The 18,778-nt window shown below is 63.0% G+C and overlaps 2 protein-coding genes across 2 annotated transcripts; both read left to right on the forward strand.

Annotated features, from left to right (window-relative positions):
- The first annotated feature begins 110 nt into the window (after positions 1–110).
- Positions 111–3,588, forward strand: PYGO2 (pygopus family PHD finger 2). Its single transcript, XM_006923555.3, has 2 exons — positions 111–468; positions 898–3,588. The coding sequence occupies exons 1-2, from the start codon at positions 427–429 to the stop codon at positions 1,963–1,965; spliced, it is 1,110 nt and encodes a 369-aa protein (XP_006923617.1). The 5' UTR covers positions 111–426; the 3' UTR covers positions 1,966–3,588.
- An 815-nt stretch (positions 3,589–4,403) lies between these two features.
- PBXIP1 (PBX homeobox interacting protein 1) lies at positions 4,404–14,077 on the forward strand. The gene is given in 12 exon segments (XM_025040856.1): positions 4,404–4,499; positions 6,735–6,820; positions 8,285–8,411; positions 8,650–8,714; positions 8,787–8,952; positions 10,303–10,410; positions 10,413–10,490; positions 10,581–10,610; positions 10,897–10,979; positions 11,080–11,211; positions 11,815–13,022; positions 13,448–14,077. Coding segments are annotated over 12 exon segments (2,247 nt in total). The 5' UTR covers positions 4,404–4,417; the 3' UTR covers positions 13,530–14,077.
- The last annotated feature ends 4,701 nt before the right edge of the window (positions 14,078–18,778 follow it).

The following is an 18,778-nucleotide window of genomic DNA, read 5'->3' on the forward strand; positions in this document are numbered from 1 at the left end:
GGCGCCGAGAGGGCCGGGGGCTGGAGACGCCCGGGACTTGGGGACCTCGGAGGGGGGCCTGGCGGGCGCGGGGAAGCGGGGGTCTTTAGGCCCAGGGCCCCGAAGAGGGTGGGTGGGTGAACCCCTACAGGGGTTGGGGTCAGGTGTCATAGATTGAGGACCCTAGGGTTTGGGGGCATGTGGAATTCAGGAGCCACTTGAGAGTCTGGGTGTCAAGACGTGGGATGTCTCGTTGAAAGGAAGAGGCAGCTGAGAGGGTGGTCGGACAAGTATTTTTCATACTCCACTTTTGTCAGTGTTTGTTAAGTAAACGAGCAGCGGACGGTGGAGTTGGAAGCCTTGCTCCGAGCGTGGGAGGAGGGGGGTTGGGGAGGCCTCAGGGGAACTTGTTCGTGTCTGCCCTTTGCTGCTCCCCCAGGTTTGCAGATGAAGAGCCCAGAAAAGAAGCGAAGGAAGTCTAACACTCAGGTGAATGGTGGGGGGCGCGCAGGCCTTCCCAGCAGCCCCTTCCCCGCTCCCCTCTCACTCCAGCGTGTTCGTGTCTTGGTCAGGGGTAGGGACAAGAGAAAGCCGTTCCTCTCCCTTTCTGGTTCTTTCCTTCAACTCGCTGACAAAAGGGGGCGGGGGATGAGATGATTTGGCAAAGGTCTCATCAGTCAGGAGTAGAACCTTCCTCTCCCATTCTTCCTGTCCTGGGGCCCTCACGATGACACCACTGGCCATTTACCTTTTCGGGGTGCCAGAGATCGTGTTCAAGTGCACGCCGTCCTCCGCTCTCTGTCGCATCCTCGGGTCCGTCTTGGCTTCAGATCTGAGTGGGCTGGATCCAGCCTCCAAGGTGTGCGTTGTGTTTCTGGTGCCTCCCTCCATAACCCCTTCCTCTCTGTCCCCCGCTAGGGTCCTGCCTACTCGCATCTGACGGAGTTCGCGCCGCCCCCGACTCCCATGGTGGATCACCTGGTTGCATCCAACCCATTCGAGGATGACTTCGGAGCCCCTAAGGTGGGGGGCACTGCTCCTCCCTTCCTTGGCGGTCCTGTCCCCTTTGGAGGCTTCCGTGTCCAGGGGGGCATGGCAGGCCAGGTGCCCCCAGGCTACGGCACTGGGGGTGGAGGGGGTCCCCAGCCTCTCCGGCGACAGCCACCCCCTTTCCCTCCCAGCCCTATGGGCCCTGCTTTCAACATGCCCCCTCAGGGCCCGGCCTACCCAGCCCCCGGCAGCATGAGCTTCCCCAGCCAGCCCTTCAGCCAGCCCCTGGGCCAGAGCTTCAGCCCTCCTGGTGGACAGATGATGCCAGGCCCGGTGGGGGGGTTTGGCCCCATGATCTCGCCCACCATGGGACAGCCTTCTCGAGGGGAGCTGGGCGCCCCCACTCTCCCCCAGCGCTTCGCCCAGCCAGGGGCGCCTTTTGGCCCTTCTCCTCTCCAGAGACCCGGTCAGGGGCTCCCCAGCCTGCCCCCCAACACCAGTCCCTTCCCCGGCCCGGACCCCGGCTTTCCGGGCCCTGGTGCGGAGGATGGGGGGAAGCCCCCGAACCCGCCTGCTCCCACTGCTTTCCCGCAGGAGCCTCCCTCGGGCCCCCCGGCCGCCACTGTTAATGGGAACCAGCCCAGCTTCCCCCCAAACAGCAGCGGGCGGGGGGGCGGCACGCCGGATGCCAACAGCCTGGCACCCCCCGGTAAGGCAGGTGGGGGCGCGGGGCCCCAGCCCCCTCCCGGCCTGGTGTACCCGTGCGGCGCCTGCCGGAGCGAGGTCAACGACGACCAGGACGCCATCCTGTGCGAGGCCTCGTGCCAGAAGTGGTTTCACCGCGAGTGCACGGGCATGACCGAGAGCGCCTACGGGCTGCTGACCACCGAGGCCTCCGCCGTCTGGGCCTGCGACCTCTGCCTCAAGACCAAGGACATCCAGTCTGTCTACGTCCGCGAGGGCATGGGGCAGCTGGTGGCTGCCAACGACGGGTGATGCTGGCAAAGCGGCCCAGGGAAGCGAAGTCCCGTCCTGCTCTTCCAGGGTGATTGTGTCCCTGTCTGGCTCTGGGTCCTTGCTGCCACTGGCTTCCCATCCCCCTGGGGGCAGAAACGCAGTGGCTCCTGGGGGCAGAAGAGGAACTCAGGTGGGCGGGCGGAGGAGCCTGGATCGCTCACTTTTCCGGAGACTTTCGCGTTGAGATCTACGGAGATCTGGGAAACCAAAGCCCCGCCGAGCGGAGCCATGTTTCGGTGGCTGTCTCTGGAGGCCTAAGGACATGGCTGCGAGAGAAGAGAGGCCGGGGGAACATCTGGAGGGCAGGAGGGTCCCCTCTGCGGATGATGGGCGGTCCCAACACCCGTGCCTAACACTCCTGTCCAGCCCCACAGCTCCAGCCTTAGTTTTTGGAGTTTAAGAGTTAACAGGTTTCTGGCCTGAGGAGTTGGGGGTCCCTTCCCATCGCTGCAGTAGCCCTCCCGTGAGCTCTGGGAGACAGCTTTAGGGGGTCACGGGGGAATCTTCCTTTTTCCCACCCTCCCCTTGCCTCCTCTGATACTGGCTGGACTCCTCCCCCTCAGAACCAAATAGCTTAACGAAGCAAGAGAGTTCTCGGCCACGGCCCTTCTTGGTGATTTGGGGCTTCGACAGTGGGTAAGAGACACGGTCGGGACATACCTCCCTCATACCAAAGTCACTGGTCCTTTCTCAGCCTCTCTTGTGCTTTTCTCCTAATGACCATTTTGCCAAAAATTGGGATATGTGGTCTGACAGACCAGAACATGTGAAGTTAAGTTTGGACAGCCCCGGGAGCCTGGACTCGGTGCCCCCCGCCCCCACCCGTCAGCGATGGGCTTCAGCTTCTTGGGCCTTCACTCCCTGGCTTGATCGAAGGCAAGCTTGAGAAGGGTGCAGAGCCCTCATACCTCATTTCTCCTGATGCCGGGATCCCCGTCACAGCCTGGGGTGGGGTTTGGGGGTGGCGTGAGACCCTCATCGCCGAGGTAGAGAAGCAGTCTGGGAACTGGGTGTTCTCCCTCCTTGCGATTCTTTCTATCTTGGGCCTGGTGAGCGAGCAGCTCTCGTACCTGTCAGCCAGAATCCTGCACTGGGCTTTGTTTTTATTTGTGAAGCACTATCTGCCAGAGATGGGCCTGGGGCTTGACCAGGAGCCCCTCACAACTGCTATTCTGCACAGCACAGTGTGTGCGCACATTCCTCGGGGTGGGGAAGGCGGGCCGGGCATGGCCCCAGGGGAGTTGGTGGTCCCCTGGATCCCAGCACACGCAGGCACGTGAATACCCGGTCAGCAGCCTTGGAGGCTGAAGAATAAAGGAGCGGCTCTGGGCTCTCTTCCAGTGCCCCCTCCCACTCTAAGACAGCAGAGAGGGCAGCCCCCCGCCGCTCAACTGCAGTTGTGTTTGTGGTTCTGTTTGCCCCTCTTATCTGTTGCTATTTTTGTGCCGTCTTCCCCCCTTCTGCATTTTGTAAAGTGGTTCTTGGGGGACACGTCTGCTCAGTCCCTCACTCCACTACTTTTTGGAAGAAAGTAGGGGCGGCAGAGATGCAGTGGTGGGGGTCTTTTGTACCGTTGGGTTAATAAAATGACTTGAAAATCCAGACAGGGACTCCTTGCTGTTCCTGTGCTGAGGTTGGAATGAACCATTCATACAGGGAAGGGCACCTGGGGGGCAGGGCTGAGGGCCCCTGTTAATGAGAATAGCAGAAAGATTGGGCCCTGGAGCTGGCCCTGGTACAAGCCACCCAGCCCCAGGAGTCTTGTGTGCCCCACCCACCCGTGTCCCTGCTGAGGACCGGTTTCTTTTCTGAGCACATTCCTGGGCTGGGCCTGGAGCCAAGTGGGAGCTTTGGCTCCAACGCCTCAGGGAGACAAGTGCCAAGTTAGCGGCTCTGGGTTTGGCGCCCACCCCCCAGCCCCCAGTTGTTTGGATTAGGAGTCAAGCGTAGCTCCAAGGGTGGAGGAAGGGGCTGCCCCTGGTCTAGCAGATGCCAGTTTGGGTTGTTTTGAGACCCCTCTTTTAAAGTAGTAGCAGTGGCATCCTTAAGCAGCCTGCACTGGAGCAGGGTGGGGAGGGGGGCGGGACGGCTATTTCCAACCCACGATTGGCCACCCTCCCCTCCCCCAGCCTGCAGCTGTTTCTGTCTGTCCTGGGACCAATCTGGCCCCTGTCCCTGTCGTCTTGGAAGATGCCACCCTTTGTCTTTCAGTTTGGAGTCTTCCCTCTAGGAACTAGACACTGAGAAAGGAGATAAGGTCACCCAAAATTCAGTTTGCTGGAACCCCAATCCCCACCGGAAGGTTAGCCCAGGTTTAAGGGCCGTGCAGCTCCCCCCTTCCCCGCCCCTGGCTCTCAACGCCAGCTCTCATTGGCCAAAAGTTTCCGCCCCCTCAGGGAAGTTGACTTCCCATTGGCCAAACCGTGGTCACATGACCGCCCTCTTTTCAGAGGCTGGGAATCAGGGGAGGCAGCAACAAGTTCAGCTGCAGACCGAGGCGAGAGCTGGGCCAGGTAAACCCCTAACGGGGAGAGGGCCCTGGGTCTGCTGGGGGGCGGAGTGTCACGGGAGAGGAAGGGTTGGCCTCCGCCAGGGACCCACGGAGCTGCTTGTCACTGCCGGCCTGGGGAAGGGGGACCATGGACGGCTGTTTCCAAAACAGGAACTCGCTCTGAGTCCCCCAGGCAAGGACTTGCGGCCCTAGGTCATTTGCTTTAGAGGTGTAGGGGTACAGCTCTTAGAGGGATTGCAGTGAGCCAGACCAGACTTCCCAGCTTTGTACGGAGTGGGAGAGCTCCCTCTTTAGCTGTGTTTTAGAAATAGCAGAAGCGTCTGACAATCCTTAGAGGATGTTTTTGTTCTGTCCTGCGGGGGGCGGGAGAAGCCAGGGGGTAGCGGAGGAGGGGGCGGGCGGAGGTGCGTTTCCTTCCAAGTGGTGGATGAGAAGGAAGAGATGTGAGGACCCAGGCAGAAGGGTGCAGATTAGAGAGCAGGAGGAAGGGACTTCCTAATAAGGCGGTGGGAGGTTGCTTGGGAGGACGGGATCTTTTGGGATCTTGGGAGAACCCAACCAAGAGAGAGGTGCCAGGGCTTAGAACCCCGAGTGCAGGGGTTCCAGTCTGTCTCCTGTTTGGGTCTCACAAGCGTTTGTCTTGTTGACCCAAATACCATTTCTGGTTTCCATGGAGACACTGGGTCTGACATCACTGGTTGCCATGGTTCCTGGTTCTGGAGGACCTGAGCAGGCTGTACATAGCCAGGGATAAACAGGGACTTCAGCCTGAGCTGCTGCCACTTCCTTCCTGCCACCACCTGTCATCAGTCACACGCAGCAACTGGGGATGGGGAGAGGATGGCAGCGGGGGAGGGGCCCGAGAGCAGAGGCGGCACAAGGGTGGCCCCTGGATGCCGGTAGAAGCCGATCGGGGTGTCCCGTGGATTTGGTACGGGGAATCTTCACAGCTCTCTCCTGTCTCCTTGTGGGATGGGTGTGTGTCTGGGAGGCGTGGGCATCCGGGAGGACACGGCTCTGTCCCAGCTGGGTTCTCGAAGGGCCATGGGAGGTTAGCAGGGCACCGTGCAGGACTTATATGTCACTCAGGGGCATGAACAGCGTGTGGTTCCCGAGGTGGGCCTGCCGTCTGTCCGCCCAAGCTCGCTCCCGTGTCCCAGGGTTCCCGAGTTCTCCCTCACTTGTCACCCTTCCAGCCCCTCAGTCAGGCATCATCCGTTATCCTAGGACCCGAGGGGACAGTCTGAGCCTTGGATGGCGGGGTAGGCCCCTCTCTTCTCACCCCGCACTTCAGGCTCTGGAGGCTGGAGAGAGTTCCCAGCCCCACCTGCCGAGTCACCGAGTCACCGTAGGTCGGCCGGGCCGGACCACAGCCCCGATTTTTGTCCCCGCTTTACCGGCCGTAGTCTTTCCACGTGATAGCTGCCTAAAGCCCTTTTCCCAGTCACCTTCAGGTTCCCTGAGGTGAAACTCTGGGGACCGCCGAGAAGGGAAGAGAATTTAGAATCGGGGCGAGAGCGACGGGAGAGCCGCCGAAGGTTCGTCCAGATGGAGCTCAGCAATGCCGGTTCTCAGCCCCGGCTGCACGCGAATCGCCTGGGAGGATTTTTATTTTATTTTTCTTTTCTTCCTTTTTTTTAGTTTGCTTTTTGTCTATCTGGGAGGTTTTTAAAAAGACCTGTGCCTGAGCCTGACGCCAGTTGAATCAGGATCTTAGGCGACTCCAGTGGGCGGCCAGCGTGGAGAACTAGACCACGCAGAGGACCGATGGCGGGGCTCCGGGAGGCAGGGCCGAAGGGGGCGTGGGGACTCGTCCTCTCAGCCCTGGGGGAGGACGGAGCGACTGTGGGGGAGCCTGGGGCGGTGAAGGGAGGGCTGGGCCGTCTTCCCCACTCTTCTTCCCTGCTGGTCTTTGTGAGTCAGACCAGTACCTTTCTGGGCTTCCTCTGCCCTGACCACAGCGTGAGAGAGTTGGCCGGGTTATTCCCCAGAGCCCTTCCCGTCCTTTGCTTCCTTGACCTCTCAAGGTCAGTTCGGTTTCCCAAGGCCCCGCTGTTCCCGGGACAGCCAAGCTACTCTGGCTGTCGCAGGTTCTGATCTGCAGGGCGGGCACTGCCCAGAAGCGCTGAGGTGTTAGGGTCAGAAGGCCTGGAACCAGGCTGTTTCTAGAAGCTACTTCGGAACCCAGGGCTGTTGCCTGCTTCCTGCCTTCCCTGAGGGGACCTTCTCTCCGCAGGTGACACCACAGCAGCCTCGGGGACCTTGGCAACTATGGCCTCCTGCCCAGACTCGGACAATAGCTGGGTGCTCGCGGGCCCAGAGGTAGGAGAAGCGGGCCTGGGGGCCCGTGGAAGCGGGATTCCTGCAGGGCGCTTTCCGGCTCTGGCGGCCCCCTGCTTCCCGCCCCCGCTACTGGGAGAGGAGCTCTAGTAGTGGGGGCGGGGGATCAGGCCCCCAGGACCATGCCCGGAAAGCAGGGCACCCCTGGGGCAAGCTGAGAGGGGTGGGGGGACCAGCCTGAGCCTGAGCGGAGGTTCTGAGGCCGCAATGGGAAAGGCTTTCCGGAGGAGACTGCGAGGGGGCCCGGTGGTTGAGGGGGCGACGTGGGTCAGACAGTGCCGAGTGAGGTTGGGGGCAGAGGCCGAAGGGCCAGCTCAGGCCTCATCCCTATGCAAAGTCACCGGAGGGCCCCGAGTGGGTGTCAGGACACTTGCCGTCTTAGGCAAGGGGGAGCCAGTGCGTGGGCTCGGTCAGTCCCGGGGAGAGAGCCTGCCATCCAGGTAGCAGTTAGTGGGACTGAAGCCCAGTGCAGCCCTGTGCTGCCAAAGCCACTGAAAAGGCAGAACGGGGACCTAGGGGCTGGAGGAAGTTTGTTACGGACTCCAAGCCCCAGGGGCTTGATCCGCTGGGAGGGGAGAAGCTGAGGAGCTGAGTTAGGGCATGGAGTCCCTTGCCCCGGAGGAGCCCATCGGGGGTGAGGAAGCTGACCTCGGGGTGACACTCAAGCAGGACCAACAGGCTGGGGCTCACCGGTGGAGGAGGACGGGCACCCTGCTCTCAGCCAGAGCCCTGGGGTGCCTTTGCTGACAGTGGGGCATTTCACCTCGGTGTCCTCCCCTATAAAAGGGGGTTGCGATTCTTGCCTCGTGGAGGTGGCCGTGAGCGAAAAAGGGTTTGAAAATTGCAAAGAAGCGTGCTTATTCCTGGAGGGATGGCGGGAGCCGGGGATGGGATGAGCGGGCGGGGGACCTGCTGAGGCGGAGTGTGCAGAGAGGAGGGGCTGAGCCTGGACAGCCCAGCTGGGAGCACCACGGGGACACACTGTCTGTGGCCGGGTGTCTGGGCCTCTGGGAGCGGCCACTGGGAGAGCTAAGCGAGGCGGGTGGCCCGTGGGGATCGTGACTGGGGCGCTCAGGTTCCTGACCCAGCGGACCTTGCTCTCGCCATCCTCCCACCTCCCAGCCGACAATTGGGTCGGTCGTTTGTGGGGAGGGAGCTCTGTCTAGCCAGCTTCTGGGTGGGGGGCAGGTTCGTACAGGGGTCCGGTGCCTCAGCCCATTGGTGCCTCCTCGTTTCACAGAAACTTGGCGAGGTTAGGGAAGGGCCAGACGTGACACCCCCTGAGCCGCCCACCTCGAGTCAGCTCACTGCTGGACCGCTGTTTCTGTGACGTGCGGCTTGGGGTTCCTGGGCAGTGCAGCCGGTCTCAGGGACCCCGGCAGGCACCCCGTGCTCCTGATTTTGTCCTTCCCCTGGAGCACCTCCTGCTTGTGCCCCTCCCCACAGAGCCTGCCTGTGGAGACCCTGGGCCCGGAATCCAGGGTGGGCCCGGAACTTCAGAGCGCGCCCCAGGCCCCTCGGAGCCCCTTCAAGGCAGATAGTGAAGAATTAGATGGGACCTCGGATGGCGCAGGTAACAGGGCCTTGCTGAGGGTGGGGCGGCGTCATCACCCTCTGTGTTCTGGGGTCCCCAGTTCCCTCAGGAGAAGGGAGGCCGGTTAGTCTCCCACGTCGGTCTCGGCTCTTCCTTCACTCTCTCCCGGCTTTTCCCTGCCCCTTCCGACCCGGCGGGGCCCGCGGGGGCCCGAGGGCTGTGCGGGAAGCTCCGCTGGGGGCCGCGGTGGTTTCCTCAGCCCTTTCTGCCATCGCAGAGACCATCTTCCCGAGTGGGAGCGCCCGGTCTGACGCCGTCCTGCCAGAAGAGGCTGAGGTCAAGGTGAGGACCGTCCCTTGGGGAGGGAAGGAAGTGGGGAGGGCCAGGAGCTGCTCACGGCTGTGTCTGCAGCAGGATGTCCCCGACGAGGATGGTCGTGGTGTGGCGTCCCCGGGCCTAGGAGACACAGCGGCCCAGGGAGACCTGGAGGAGACCCCCGTGCTTGCAGACCTGGCACCGGACACACAGGACCTGGAGGGCCAGAGCCCGCAACAGAGCCTGCCCTCATCCGCCAGCGCAGGTGAGAGCCCTCCTCGTCCCCTCTGTCACTGTCCTTCTAGGAGGTGTGGGAGTAGGATTAGCCATCACTGCTGAGCACGGCTCTGGGCCAGGCCCGAGGACGTAGTAGCTTGGCCCTAAGTTACGTCAGGGGGTCTTCACCATCCCTGAGGACACCGAGGTTCAGGGAGGTTAAATGACTTGGCTAAGGTCATACAGCTGTAAGTGGCAGGGTCCAGGTCTGCTTGACCCTTTCTCTCTGCCATGGGGGCTCCTCGTCGTGCCTCTAGAGTCAGCTGTCTTTCCCCGAGTCCCTTCTATGTGGCAGGTCAGGGCCCGGGGGAGGCGGGGGTGGGGTGGTTCAAGGCCTATGTAAGGCAGACCAGACTGAGCCAAGGTGGAAGTCAGCCCTGTGAGGGGTGCAAAGGGAGGTGTCCCCACAGGAGGGGAGGGCCGTTCAGCGGGGGGCAGGCAGAGCGGAAAGGAGAGGTAGGGACAGCTGGGGAAAGGTTCCCATTGGGGATGACGCTTACGTGGAGCCCGGAGCAAAGAGTAGGCTTTTGGGAGGTAGGTAGGATGAAGGGAACGTTCCAGGCCCGTGCTGCAGCATCAGCAAAGGCCTGGGGCTGCCTGTCCGTGCTAAGGAGGCTGTGCCGAGGGTGATCTATCTCGGTCAAAGGCGACAGGGCCGGGGCGAGGCCGGGTCCGGGCCACTCAGGAGGCGAGGCACCTGCAGTGGTCAGGCAAAGCCCCCGAGGACCTGGACTGAGGCAGACACGAGGCGCGTGGTGTCTGGGTGCGGGGTGAAGGCCGGGTTGGCTGGATGGCGGCGGTGTGCCTTTCCCCGGACTGGGGGGCAGCAGAAGGGAACCAGTGGGGAGGGCAGCGTGTTGAGTACTTGATCCTGAGGGACACCCAGGTAGAGGTGACTAGCGGGCAGGCAGGCGTCGAGGCCTGGAGCTCTGGGAGGCCAGGTCAGGTGTGACGGGTTAGGGAGTCGTCTCCTGTGGGGGCCGTCTGCGGTGTGGCTGAGACAGTGGGTGACTGTGCACACTGAGGGGAGCCGAGATGGTGGCGGGAGACCCACCTTTGCGACTGGGAAGAGCAGGGAGGGTCCGAGCAGGAGTGGCCAGAGCTAGGACGGACAGGGAGGCGGTGATGGAGCTCGACATGGGGGGAAGGTAGGTGCTTTTAGGCGGGAAGCCGCCTTTGTAGTTTGTAGACGGATAGGACTGGCCCCTGCCTCAGCCTGGGCTGGCGGTCATCGACTCCACCTGCCCCTCTCTGCGGCCAGGGCTGGGGGCCTCTCCGCGTCCGCTCCCCGCTGGGTCCCGTCTCTGCAGTGGCCTCACCGCCTCTGCCCCTCCTGCAGCCTGGGCTGAGGGGCAGGCCCACTGCACCAGCAGCGAGGACGACACGGATGTGGACGTGGAGGGGCTGAGGCGACGGCGGGCCCGGGACCCCAGCCCTCTGCAGCCTGTGAGGAGCTGGGCCTTTCCCTCAACATGTGCCTCCTCGGGGCCCTGGTTCTGCTGGGCCTGGGGGTCCTTCTCCTCTCTGGTGAGTGGCGCCCCCGCCCACCCCCCGCCTCAGCCCCTCCTGCCCTCCGCTCCCCTCCGGGCCTCGCCATGCCTCTGTCTGTGTCCTCAGGTGGCCTCTCCGACTCCGACTCCGAGAGTGGTGAGTGGGGAGGGCGCTGCTCCCTCGTGTCCGCCTCCCCCGTCCTGAAGGAGGCTGAGGGGGCGGCTCTCTGGTCAGACGCAGGGGGGCTGGAGGCTGTACCCTAACCGCTCAGTGAAGCCTTGTCGGGTGCTCGGGATAACCCTGGGCTGTCGCTGGCTGGAGCTCTCCGCGTGGGTGGGTCCAAGGCAGGAGAGGTGTGTGTGTGTGTGTGTGTGTGTGAGAGAGAGAGAAAGAGTGGGCTCCGTGTGCCTCGGGGCTGGTCTCAGACGTCGCTTCCCCACAGGGCCCGCTGAGGAAGTGGAACCGCGGGTCTCCCCAGATGCCGTGCTGGGTGCTGGGATGCTGGGCGCCGTGGGGGATGGGCAGGTAGGCGTGAACGTGTCCATCAGTGTGTAGGCCTGGGGGGGGCGCATTCAGGACGGCCTGGGCGTGGGGCAGGGTGGGTAGCCGGCTCCTGTGCCCTCAGGATGGCTTACGGCAGCAGCTGCAGGCCTCAGCGCTCCCTGACAGTGTCCCCGACCTGCAGAACATGGCCCTTCTGCTGGACAAGCTGGCCAAGGAGAACCAGGACATCCGGCTGCTGCAGGCCCAGCTGCAGGTGGGCGGGAGGGGCCGGGCCGGGCCGGGCCGGGCCGGGCGTCTGTCCTGGTGCCCTCCCCCAGAAGAAGCTCCCTGTGTTTAGCCGCACGCCTTGACCCTGGCCCTTTCCCACTGCACTCAGGTCACTGTCCTAGGTCCCCTCCCACTCCTCATGCTCGGGTTTAGGACGGGGCCGGCGTCGCTGTGTCATGGGCGTGCCGCCTCTGACTGGCGTGGTCTGCAGGGAGCACTGTGTGGGGAAGGATCGAAGGACCAGCCAGGGCGCCAGCGAACGAGGCTCTGTCGGTTAATAACGTCTGCTCCGGGCTGGAGGAGGGAAGCAGGGTGACGAGTGCCACGTACTGGATGTCCTTAGGTGACTCAGAGTGTGGGCTTTTATAAGGACGAAGCAGCTGAGGCTTGTGATGGAATTTGGGGCCCCCCGAGTCTGGTGCAGGCTGCAGATGGGAAGGAGGATGAGAACCACATCCTTCAAATGTCCCAGGCCGTAAAAGAGGCTTGGGCCACCTGCTCCCCATCCTGGAGCGGGACTGGGGTAGAAGGCAGCGGGCCCCTCCTGAGAGGACCCTCCTGTGTGCCCCCCACCCCGTGTCCATTCCAGGCCCAGAAGGAAGAGCTTCAGAGCCTGATGCGCCAGCCCACGGGGCTGGAGGAGGAGAACGCCCAGCTCCGTGGGGCCGTGCAGCGCGGCCAGGCCTCCCAGCGGGCCCTGGAGGCCGAGCTGCAGCAGCTGCGGGCCCGGCTCCAGGGGCTGGAGGCCGACTGCGTCCGGGGCACAGACGGGGTGTGCCTCAGCTGGGGCAGAGGCCCGCAGGGTGGCAGGGTCACCAAGGAGGAAGGCCCCAGGGGGCAGGAGCCGGGACCTGGCTTCCCGCAGCAGAAGGGAGGGCTAGAGGCGGAGGTCCAGGCACTGAGGCACGCGTTGGAGAGGCAGCAGCGGCTGCTGGGGTCTGTGCAGGACCTGGAGCGGGGCGTGGGGGACGCAGGCCGCGGGGACCCAGCCCACACGGGCCTGGCCCAGAAGCTGCAGGGCCCGGAGGGCTGGGGCCAGCACCCTGGGCTCTCTGCCAATGCGTCGGAGGCCTGGCATCACGGGCTCCCCTTCCAGAGCTCCAGAGAGCGCGGCGGAAAGGAGAAGTGGGGGGCTGGGCGGGGGGCCCGGAAGGCTGAGCACTGGAAGCAGGAAAAGGAGGAATCTGGCCGGGAAAGCAAGAAGAGCTGGGGGGGTGGGTGGGACAGGGAGCCAGCAGGGCGGTGGCGGGAGGGCAAGCCGAGGGCGGAGGAGTGGGGCAGCAAGAAGGATGGTAGGCGGCGGGGCCCCGAGGAGCCCCCCAGGAAAAGCGGGAGCCCCCACCCCTCCAGAGAACGGCAGAAGCACCCGCGGGGGAAGGAGGGGGCTGAAGACGGGCACGGTCCCCTGCCACTCTGGGCAGAGCTGTCCAGGCACAAGTACCGGGCGCCCCAGGGCTGCTCAGGCGTGCTCGAGTGTGCCCGGCAGGAGGGCCTGGCGCTCTTCGGCGTGGAGCTGGCCCCGGTGCGGCGGCAGGAGCTGGCCTCTCTGCTGAGGACGTACCTGGCGCGGCTGCCCTGGGCCGGGCAGCTGACTGAGGAGCTGCCCCTCTCGCCTGCCTACTTCGGCGAGGATGGCGTGTTTCGCCACGACCGCCTCCGCTTCCGGGACTTTGTGGATGCCTTGGAGGACAGCCTGGAGGAGGTGGCCGTGAGACACACAGGTGACGATGATGAGGTGGATGACTTCGAGGACTTCATCTTCCGTCACTTCTTTGGAGACAAAGCCCTGAAGAAGAGGTGAGCAGCTATGGGGGAGTGGGGGCGTGGAGTGCGGGACAGAGGAAGGAGCAGGAGGCGGGGGTCTGAAGGAGCTCTGCCCCGAGTGAGTCTGGGGTCTTCAGCTCGAGGCCTTATCCCCACTTTTAGCCCCGCACTGGCTTCCCTGTAGGAACTTCCTGGAGGCTGCCCTGCTTGCCCGGAGCAGCCCCGGGGGGTCCCCTTTGGGCTGGGCCCCATCCTGCCCATCCCGCATGGCCCAGGGGTAAGGGACATGTCACCTCTATCCTGGGAGCGCAGGCCTGGCTCCCAGTGTGATGAGTGTTGGCTGCCTGTGTTGGCTGCCTTGGGAAGAACGGGGCCCCCTCTCCTCAGAGAGCCCCTCTTCATCACATATTTTGACCTGCAAAGGCCACTTTCTGTCTCCACCCCGTGTCTCCCCTCAGGTCCCGGAAGAAGGACAAACACTTTGCGAGCCCCAGAGTTGTGGGACCCCGGGAGGAGCACAGCCACCACCTCAGGGGCTGAGGAGGCGGTTATCTGACCCCTGGGGACTGTTGAACTGCCATGTCTCCTGGCTTGGTCTCTGTCATTGGATGACCTTCACAGAGGAGAGCGAAACCACCCAGCTCTGCACCGTGCCACTTTTGCTAGAAAAGGCCTCAGCTGGGCCTGCCTTGCTGTCTATGCAAATGTATGCAAATGTATGCAATTAATCAGGGCCATGACCCTTGGCGGTCTGATGGTGTCACTGCAGTATAAAAGGGGCCCTGGTGTTTTGGGGGTGAGGGGCGGCATTCCGATTCTGAAGCCCAGCTTTCCGTGTGTGTGTGTGTGTGTGTGTGTGTGTGTCCATCCCCAGGCTGGGCCATTTCTGGGTACCCCCTGTTGTGCCCCCTGGGGTTTGAGAGATGCTGGCCTGAGGCCTAGCTCAGGGCTGCCCCTGGGGCTGTGTTAGATCCGCAGGCAGCTGTCCCCAGGGGGCGAAGTCCCCTTTCACCCTGGCTTCCCACGTGGCCTCACCTCCCGTTTGAGCTGCACACGCGGATCCCAATAAAATGCTGTTGGAGCCGCGAGGCTGTCACATGGGCTGTGTCACTTGGGGTGGTCTAAGCACAGGGTCGTGTACTGCCGCTCCCCCACCCCTTTCCTTTGTAACCCCTCATAGCCTCAGGCCCCTGGGGCCGGAACCGCTCCCCCGGCTCATAGCTGCCTGCCTGCTCCCTGCGAGGGTATGGGACGTGCGAGGGTATGGGACGCTGGGCCCGCTGGGCCCTGGGCTCCGATCCTGGCCGAGTGACCTTGGCCCGGCTGATCTCCGGGAGCCTTGTGTTTCTTTTTCTTGAAAAAGGGATGGAGGGGCTGGGGGAGGGACTAAATACAGCCATGAAAGCGCCACGCTTGGCCCGCATTTGGCACTCAAGTTATTTCGCTCCTGACCGGGTTTTGGAGGTGGGGTAGAGGAACCCCCCACAACCAAGCTTCGGCCTGGGGAGGTGAGGGGGCCACTAGGTGGTGCCCTGGCTCCACGGTTGCTCCAGACCTCACCTCCCCCACTACTGGATGCCCTAAATCTCTGACCGCAGCTGCCGACCCGGGCCTGCCCACTGGCTAGCTCCCTGGGGAGACCCAGGCGCCCTGGGCTGTGCTTCGGGAAGCCTGACTGGGCTTGTCGATGCCCTGGGTGTCCCTTCGCAAGCAAGCGTAGGGGACAGGATGCGAGTTGTGACTTCTCAGGTCAGGAGTGTGGTTGGTAAAGGGAAGGGAGCCTTCAGGCCGGGGTAGGACTGCAGCTGATAGCAAGTGCGTATGTGACACTACACAGGGCCACTCGCTGTTAAGGGCTGTGAGTGTGTCCTCTCGTTTAATTCGGCCTTGGGGCGGAGGGCGGCTGGGGGTGGCCCGGGGACCACTCTTTCTGTGGGGAGAAGGGCTGCAGTGTGACCCGAGGGAGAATTTCCGCCCAGGCAGAGGGTCAGCGGTAGGGGCCGGGGGCCCTGGGGACGCGCCTTCTGTTCCTGGAGAGGGAGCGAGCACAGCTCGGCCAAGGCCAGGGTGTGGAGCTGGTGTCCTGGCTCTGTGGACCATCGTCCCTCAGGAGGAAGCCATCTGCCCTGTTCAGCCTGCTCACCTGCTGCAGGTGGGGAAAAGGATGGGTCGGGAAGAAGGTGGGCAGGATCCTGCGTCTGGGCCTAGGGGAGGGAACACAAACTGGCCTCCCCGGGCTCCCAGAGGGCGTCGACTCTCACTCGGGGCTTGTAGGGTTCATTTCTACGGCCCATTTCCTTCGTTTGCATAACGGACTCTCAGGGACGCTAGGAAGTCCCCTGAGCGCCCCCTCATCCTCACCCACTCAGGAAGTAGAGATGCTGAGCTGGAGGTTTCTGAAACCGCTAAATCGCGGGGGGGTTGGGGGGGAAGAGCCAGGAACCCACGGGGCATGTCGGGGAGGGCCAGGATCCCAGGGACATTGGCCACTCTGCTGACCATCTCCCTGGGGCGCCCCGGCAGGTGACCCTCATGCCCATCACACCCATGTACCCACAACAGCGCTCGTCGAGAGGGTGCCCAGGTCCCAGGATGTCCTTGATCATGGGCCAGCATGTGGATGAGCCAAGGCGGGTGGACAGGGATGGTGCTCCCCCCTCCCCACCGGGCTTGGGGACAGCTCCTGGCTGGCTGGGGGACACGAAGCCTGTGGGCAGACCCGTGGGGCCTCCCGGGGAATGCTGGGTCCCCCGGGGTGAGCGCTAGGCTTTTTTGCCCTTTCCTCTGGGAACTCCCCCAAGTCAGAGCTCAGCTCCAGGGGCCTTGGGGGAACCACCAGAGAAGGGGAGAGGCCCTCTCGCGCCTTCCCCTCTCAAATGGGAAAATTCTACTGCCTCTGACCAGTCCCCAGCTCTCCCTTCCCAGCTGTCCCTGGTGCCGCCTCCCCCTCCCCTCGTTCCTCCGCCTCGCCCCGCTCTGGGTGGCTCTAGGCACCCACCGCACTGAACCTCAGCTCAGCCTTCTCACCGATGCCCCCTGGCTCTCCCTGTCCCCCTGTCCCCCAGGTCCACCAGGCCCCCACCTTTCCCCACTGCTTCCACTCCCACCCATCCTGGGGTGACAGGGTGGGGGCGGCGGCTACAATTTGGTGGTGGGTCACCGGAAGCTCCTAGAGGGTCAGAGGCATGTGTTCCTTATGAGAACTGTTCCAAGAACCCCTCCCCCTGCTGGGCCCAGGGACAGACGCTGGCCTGGCTGGCTGTTGCCATGGGAACCTCCCAGGGCCACCCTGGTGCGGGGACTTCTCATCCTGTCTTGTTCTGGGCTCTCCTGATGCCATCGCACTTCACATGCTCACAGCAGATCAGGGACACTGGGTGGGGTGCGGTGGGGGTGGTTATTGCCCTAAAGCCAGCCGACAACAGGTCCCTCCCCTCCCCTCCTACTTCACCACTGGCCACTCGGCCCTCTGAGCCACAGAAGCCCCTGTCACCAGTCCTCCGTGCATTGTCTGAGTTCCCCGCCCCCCGCCGCCCCCTTGCTGGTCTTCCCTTAAGGTCGCTGCCCTTGGCCCCGCCCATGTAGGACAGAAGCAGGGCCCTTCCTCACTCACTGCTCTTTATTCCGGGCCAGGGGGCGGCCCGGCCCAGCTCCTGGCTAACTAGACCTTTGGCCTGGGCAGGCTTTGGGATCCGAAACCGAGTCTCGGGGCTGCCCGGCGGCCTGCTTAGGGCCTTGGGCAAGACGCCCCTGGCACGTGAGGGCTCAGCTTTCTCATTAAAGTGGAAACCGTCGATAGCCCCTTCGTAGGTCGTTGTGAGGATAAAATGCGTCGCTCAAAGATAAATGGAAATTTTCTCAAACTGCAGAATACTGTAAAGACAATATTTATTTTTATTTTACTTAAGCTCTAAGGGGGCAGCTGGGGCCTCTGTGAGCTACTGATGTGGGAAGAGAGGGTGTTGGTCCCCAAACCTGCAGCAGCAGCTGGGAGGGAAGAGACAGCGAACCAGCCTCCAAGTCCCAACACAGGTGCTGAGGGGACCCCGATCCCTGTCCCTGAGGTTAACTCTATTAGTTCGACACAAAGCAGAATTTTAAAAGTATCTCTTAATGATGCCAAGGAGAAGTCCGCTGAGGTGAAGAGGGAGGAGGGAGTGGCCTCTGAGCTGGACCCTAAAGGACAATAGGATTTGCGATGGGGAGGGGATCTCAGATGGGATTCAGACTGAAGCCTCAGGGGAGGATGGAACGGGCAGTGGCCAGAGGGCTAATTTCGCGTTCGGGAGGAAGCAGATCCTCCCACAGGCCAGCGGCATGTCTAAGGGAGAGCTTTACCACAGGAAATGGGGAGGGGTGCCCCTGAAAGCCTTCGAGGGGCAAGGGATGCCTGTGTCGCTGGTGGCCAGAAGGATGGAATGAAGAGATGTGGAGTTGGGGACGTCAGCTAAGGACTCGGGAGGGAGATGACCGGGGCCTGATTTAGATGACGGAATTAGAATGGGCCGGCCTTGGATGGGACGAGGACAGGGGAGAAGTCAAGGACACCCTCAGCTCCCAGCCTCGTGGTGGGGGTGGGGGTGGGCAGGGATGACTGCATCCTCCTGCGATGCTGGGGAAGGAGGAGGGGCCGAGCTGGTTTTGTCGGGAGGGAGGGGGAAGCTGCTGGGCTTGATTTGCAGGATGTGAGGGTGGGGAGGGAGCAGCGCTCCAGCACAGCACCTCTCTGCTCTTACGTGTCCCGTCATGTCCGCCCCCCCGCACCCCCCTCCGCTCCTCTCCAGGACAGCAGCCATTTGGAGAAAGGCTCACCAGCATTCGCCTTCTCCCTCGACTGAGCCTGAGGGGAGAAGGGAGTGACCCTTTCCAAGCCAGAGAGACAGGTCACGGGGCCGGGGTGGGACAGGCAGAAACCTGAAGGCTTGTGCTGTGCAGAGGGACATGTTACATGGTGACCTGGAAGGCCAGTTGCCCAAGGGCCAAGCAGAGCCGCCAGAAATGCCTGCTTGTCTGGGCTGTGCCTTGGGACCCGCTGATGTGGCTTCATATAAAGGGACCAGTGCAGAAACCTGCGAAGAAATGGCCATCCCCCAACCCCCCGCCGACTCGGCCACCAACTCTTCAGAGCAGCCCCTCCGCGCCGGAGAAGCAGACCTCCAAGAAGCGATGGCCAGAGATGTCCCCATGTTACAGACAAAGAAGCTGAGAGAGATGGTGACTTGCTTAAGGTCCCGTCACAGCTGGACGGTGACGGTGGACCAAGCCTGGCCCCCAGGCAGCCTTTAGGACACTAGTGGACATTTGACATGTGGGGTACCGCTGCTCACGCCTCCCCTCCCTGCCAGCCGACCTGGATGCTGGAAGCAATGTCCGAGGGCCCCTCTGTGTGTCCCTTTAGCTGACTCCTCCTCCTCAAGTCTCTGTGTCCCCATTTTGGCCACCTGGGCACCTGGCCCGGGAAGGCCCCAGCTTGTGGGTCGGAGCAGGTCATTCCCGAACGGTCCTTCGAGAGTATCAGAACCACCTCTTGTGTTGTTCCGAGGTGGACACTGAGGCCCAGAGAGGAAGCAACTCGTCCAGGGTCACAAAGCTTGCTAGGGAGAGAGGAGACCAGAGCCCGCGGCTGCTGACCCCTGACCGAGAGCCCCCCATTTCCCCCTCCCCACCGCTTCCCTCTCTGGCTCGTCGAGCTCAGCATTTAGGCTGTGAGACCAGGTCTGGAGGAGCCGCTCGGACTCGGCAGGTTCTTTTCTCTCGTGTCCCCCCAGAGACTTCCCTCACAGCTCCGT

The sequence above is a fragment of the Pteropus alecto genome, unplaced genomic scaffold, assembly GCF_000325575.1.
Source record: "Pteropus alecto unplaced genomic scaffold, ASM32557v1 scaffold49, whole genome shotgun sequence".
Classification (NCBI taxonomy): Eukaryota; Metazoa; Chordata; class Mammalia; order Chiroptera; family Pteropodidae; genus Pteropus; species Pteropus alecto.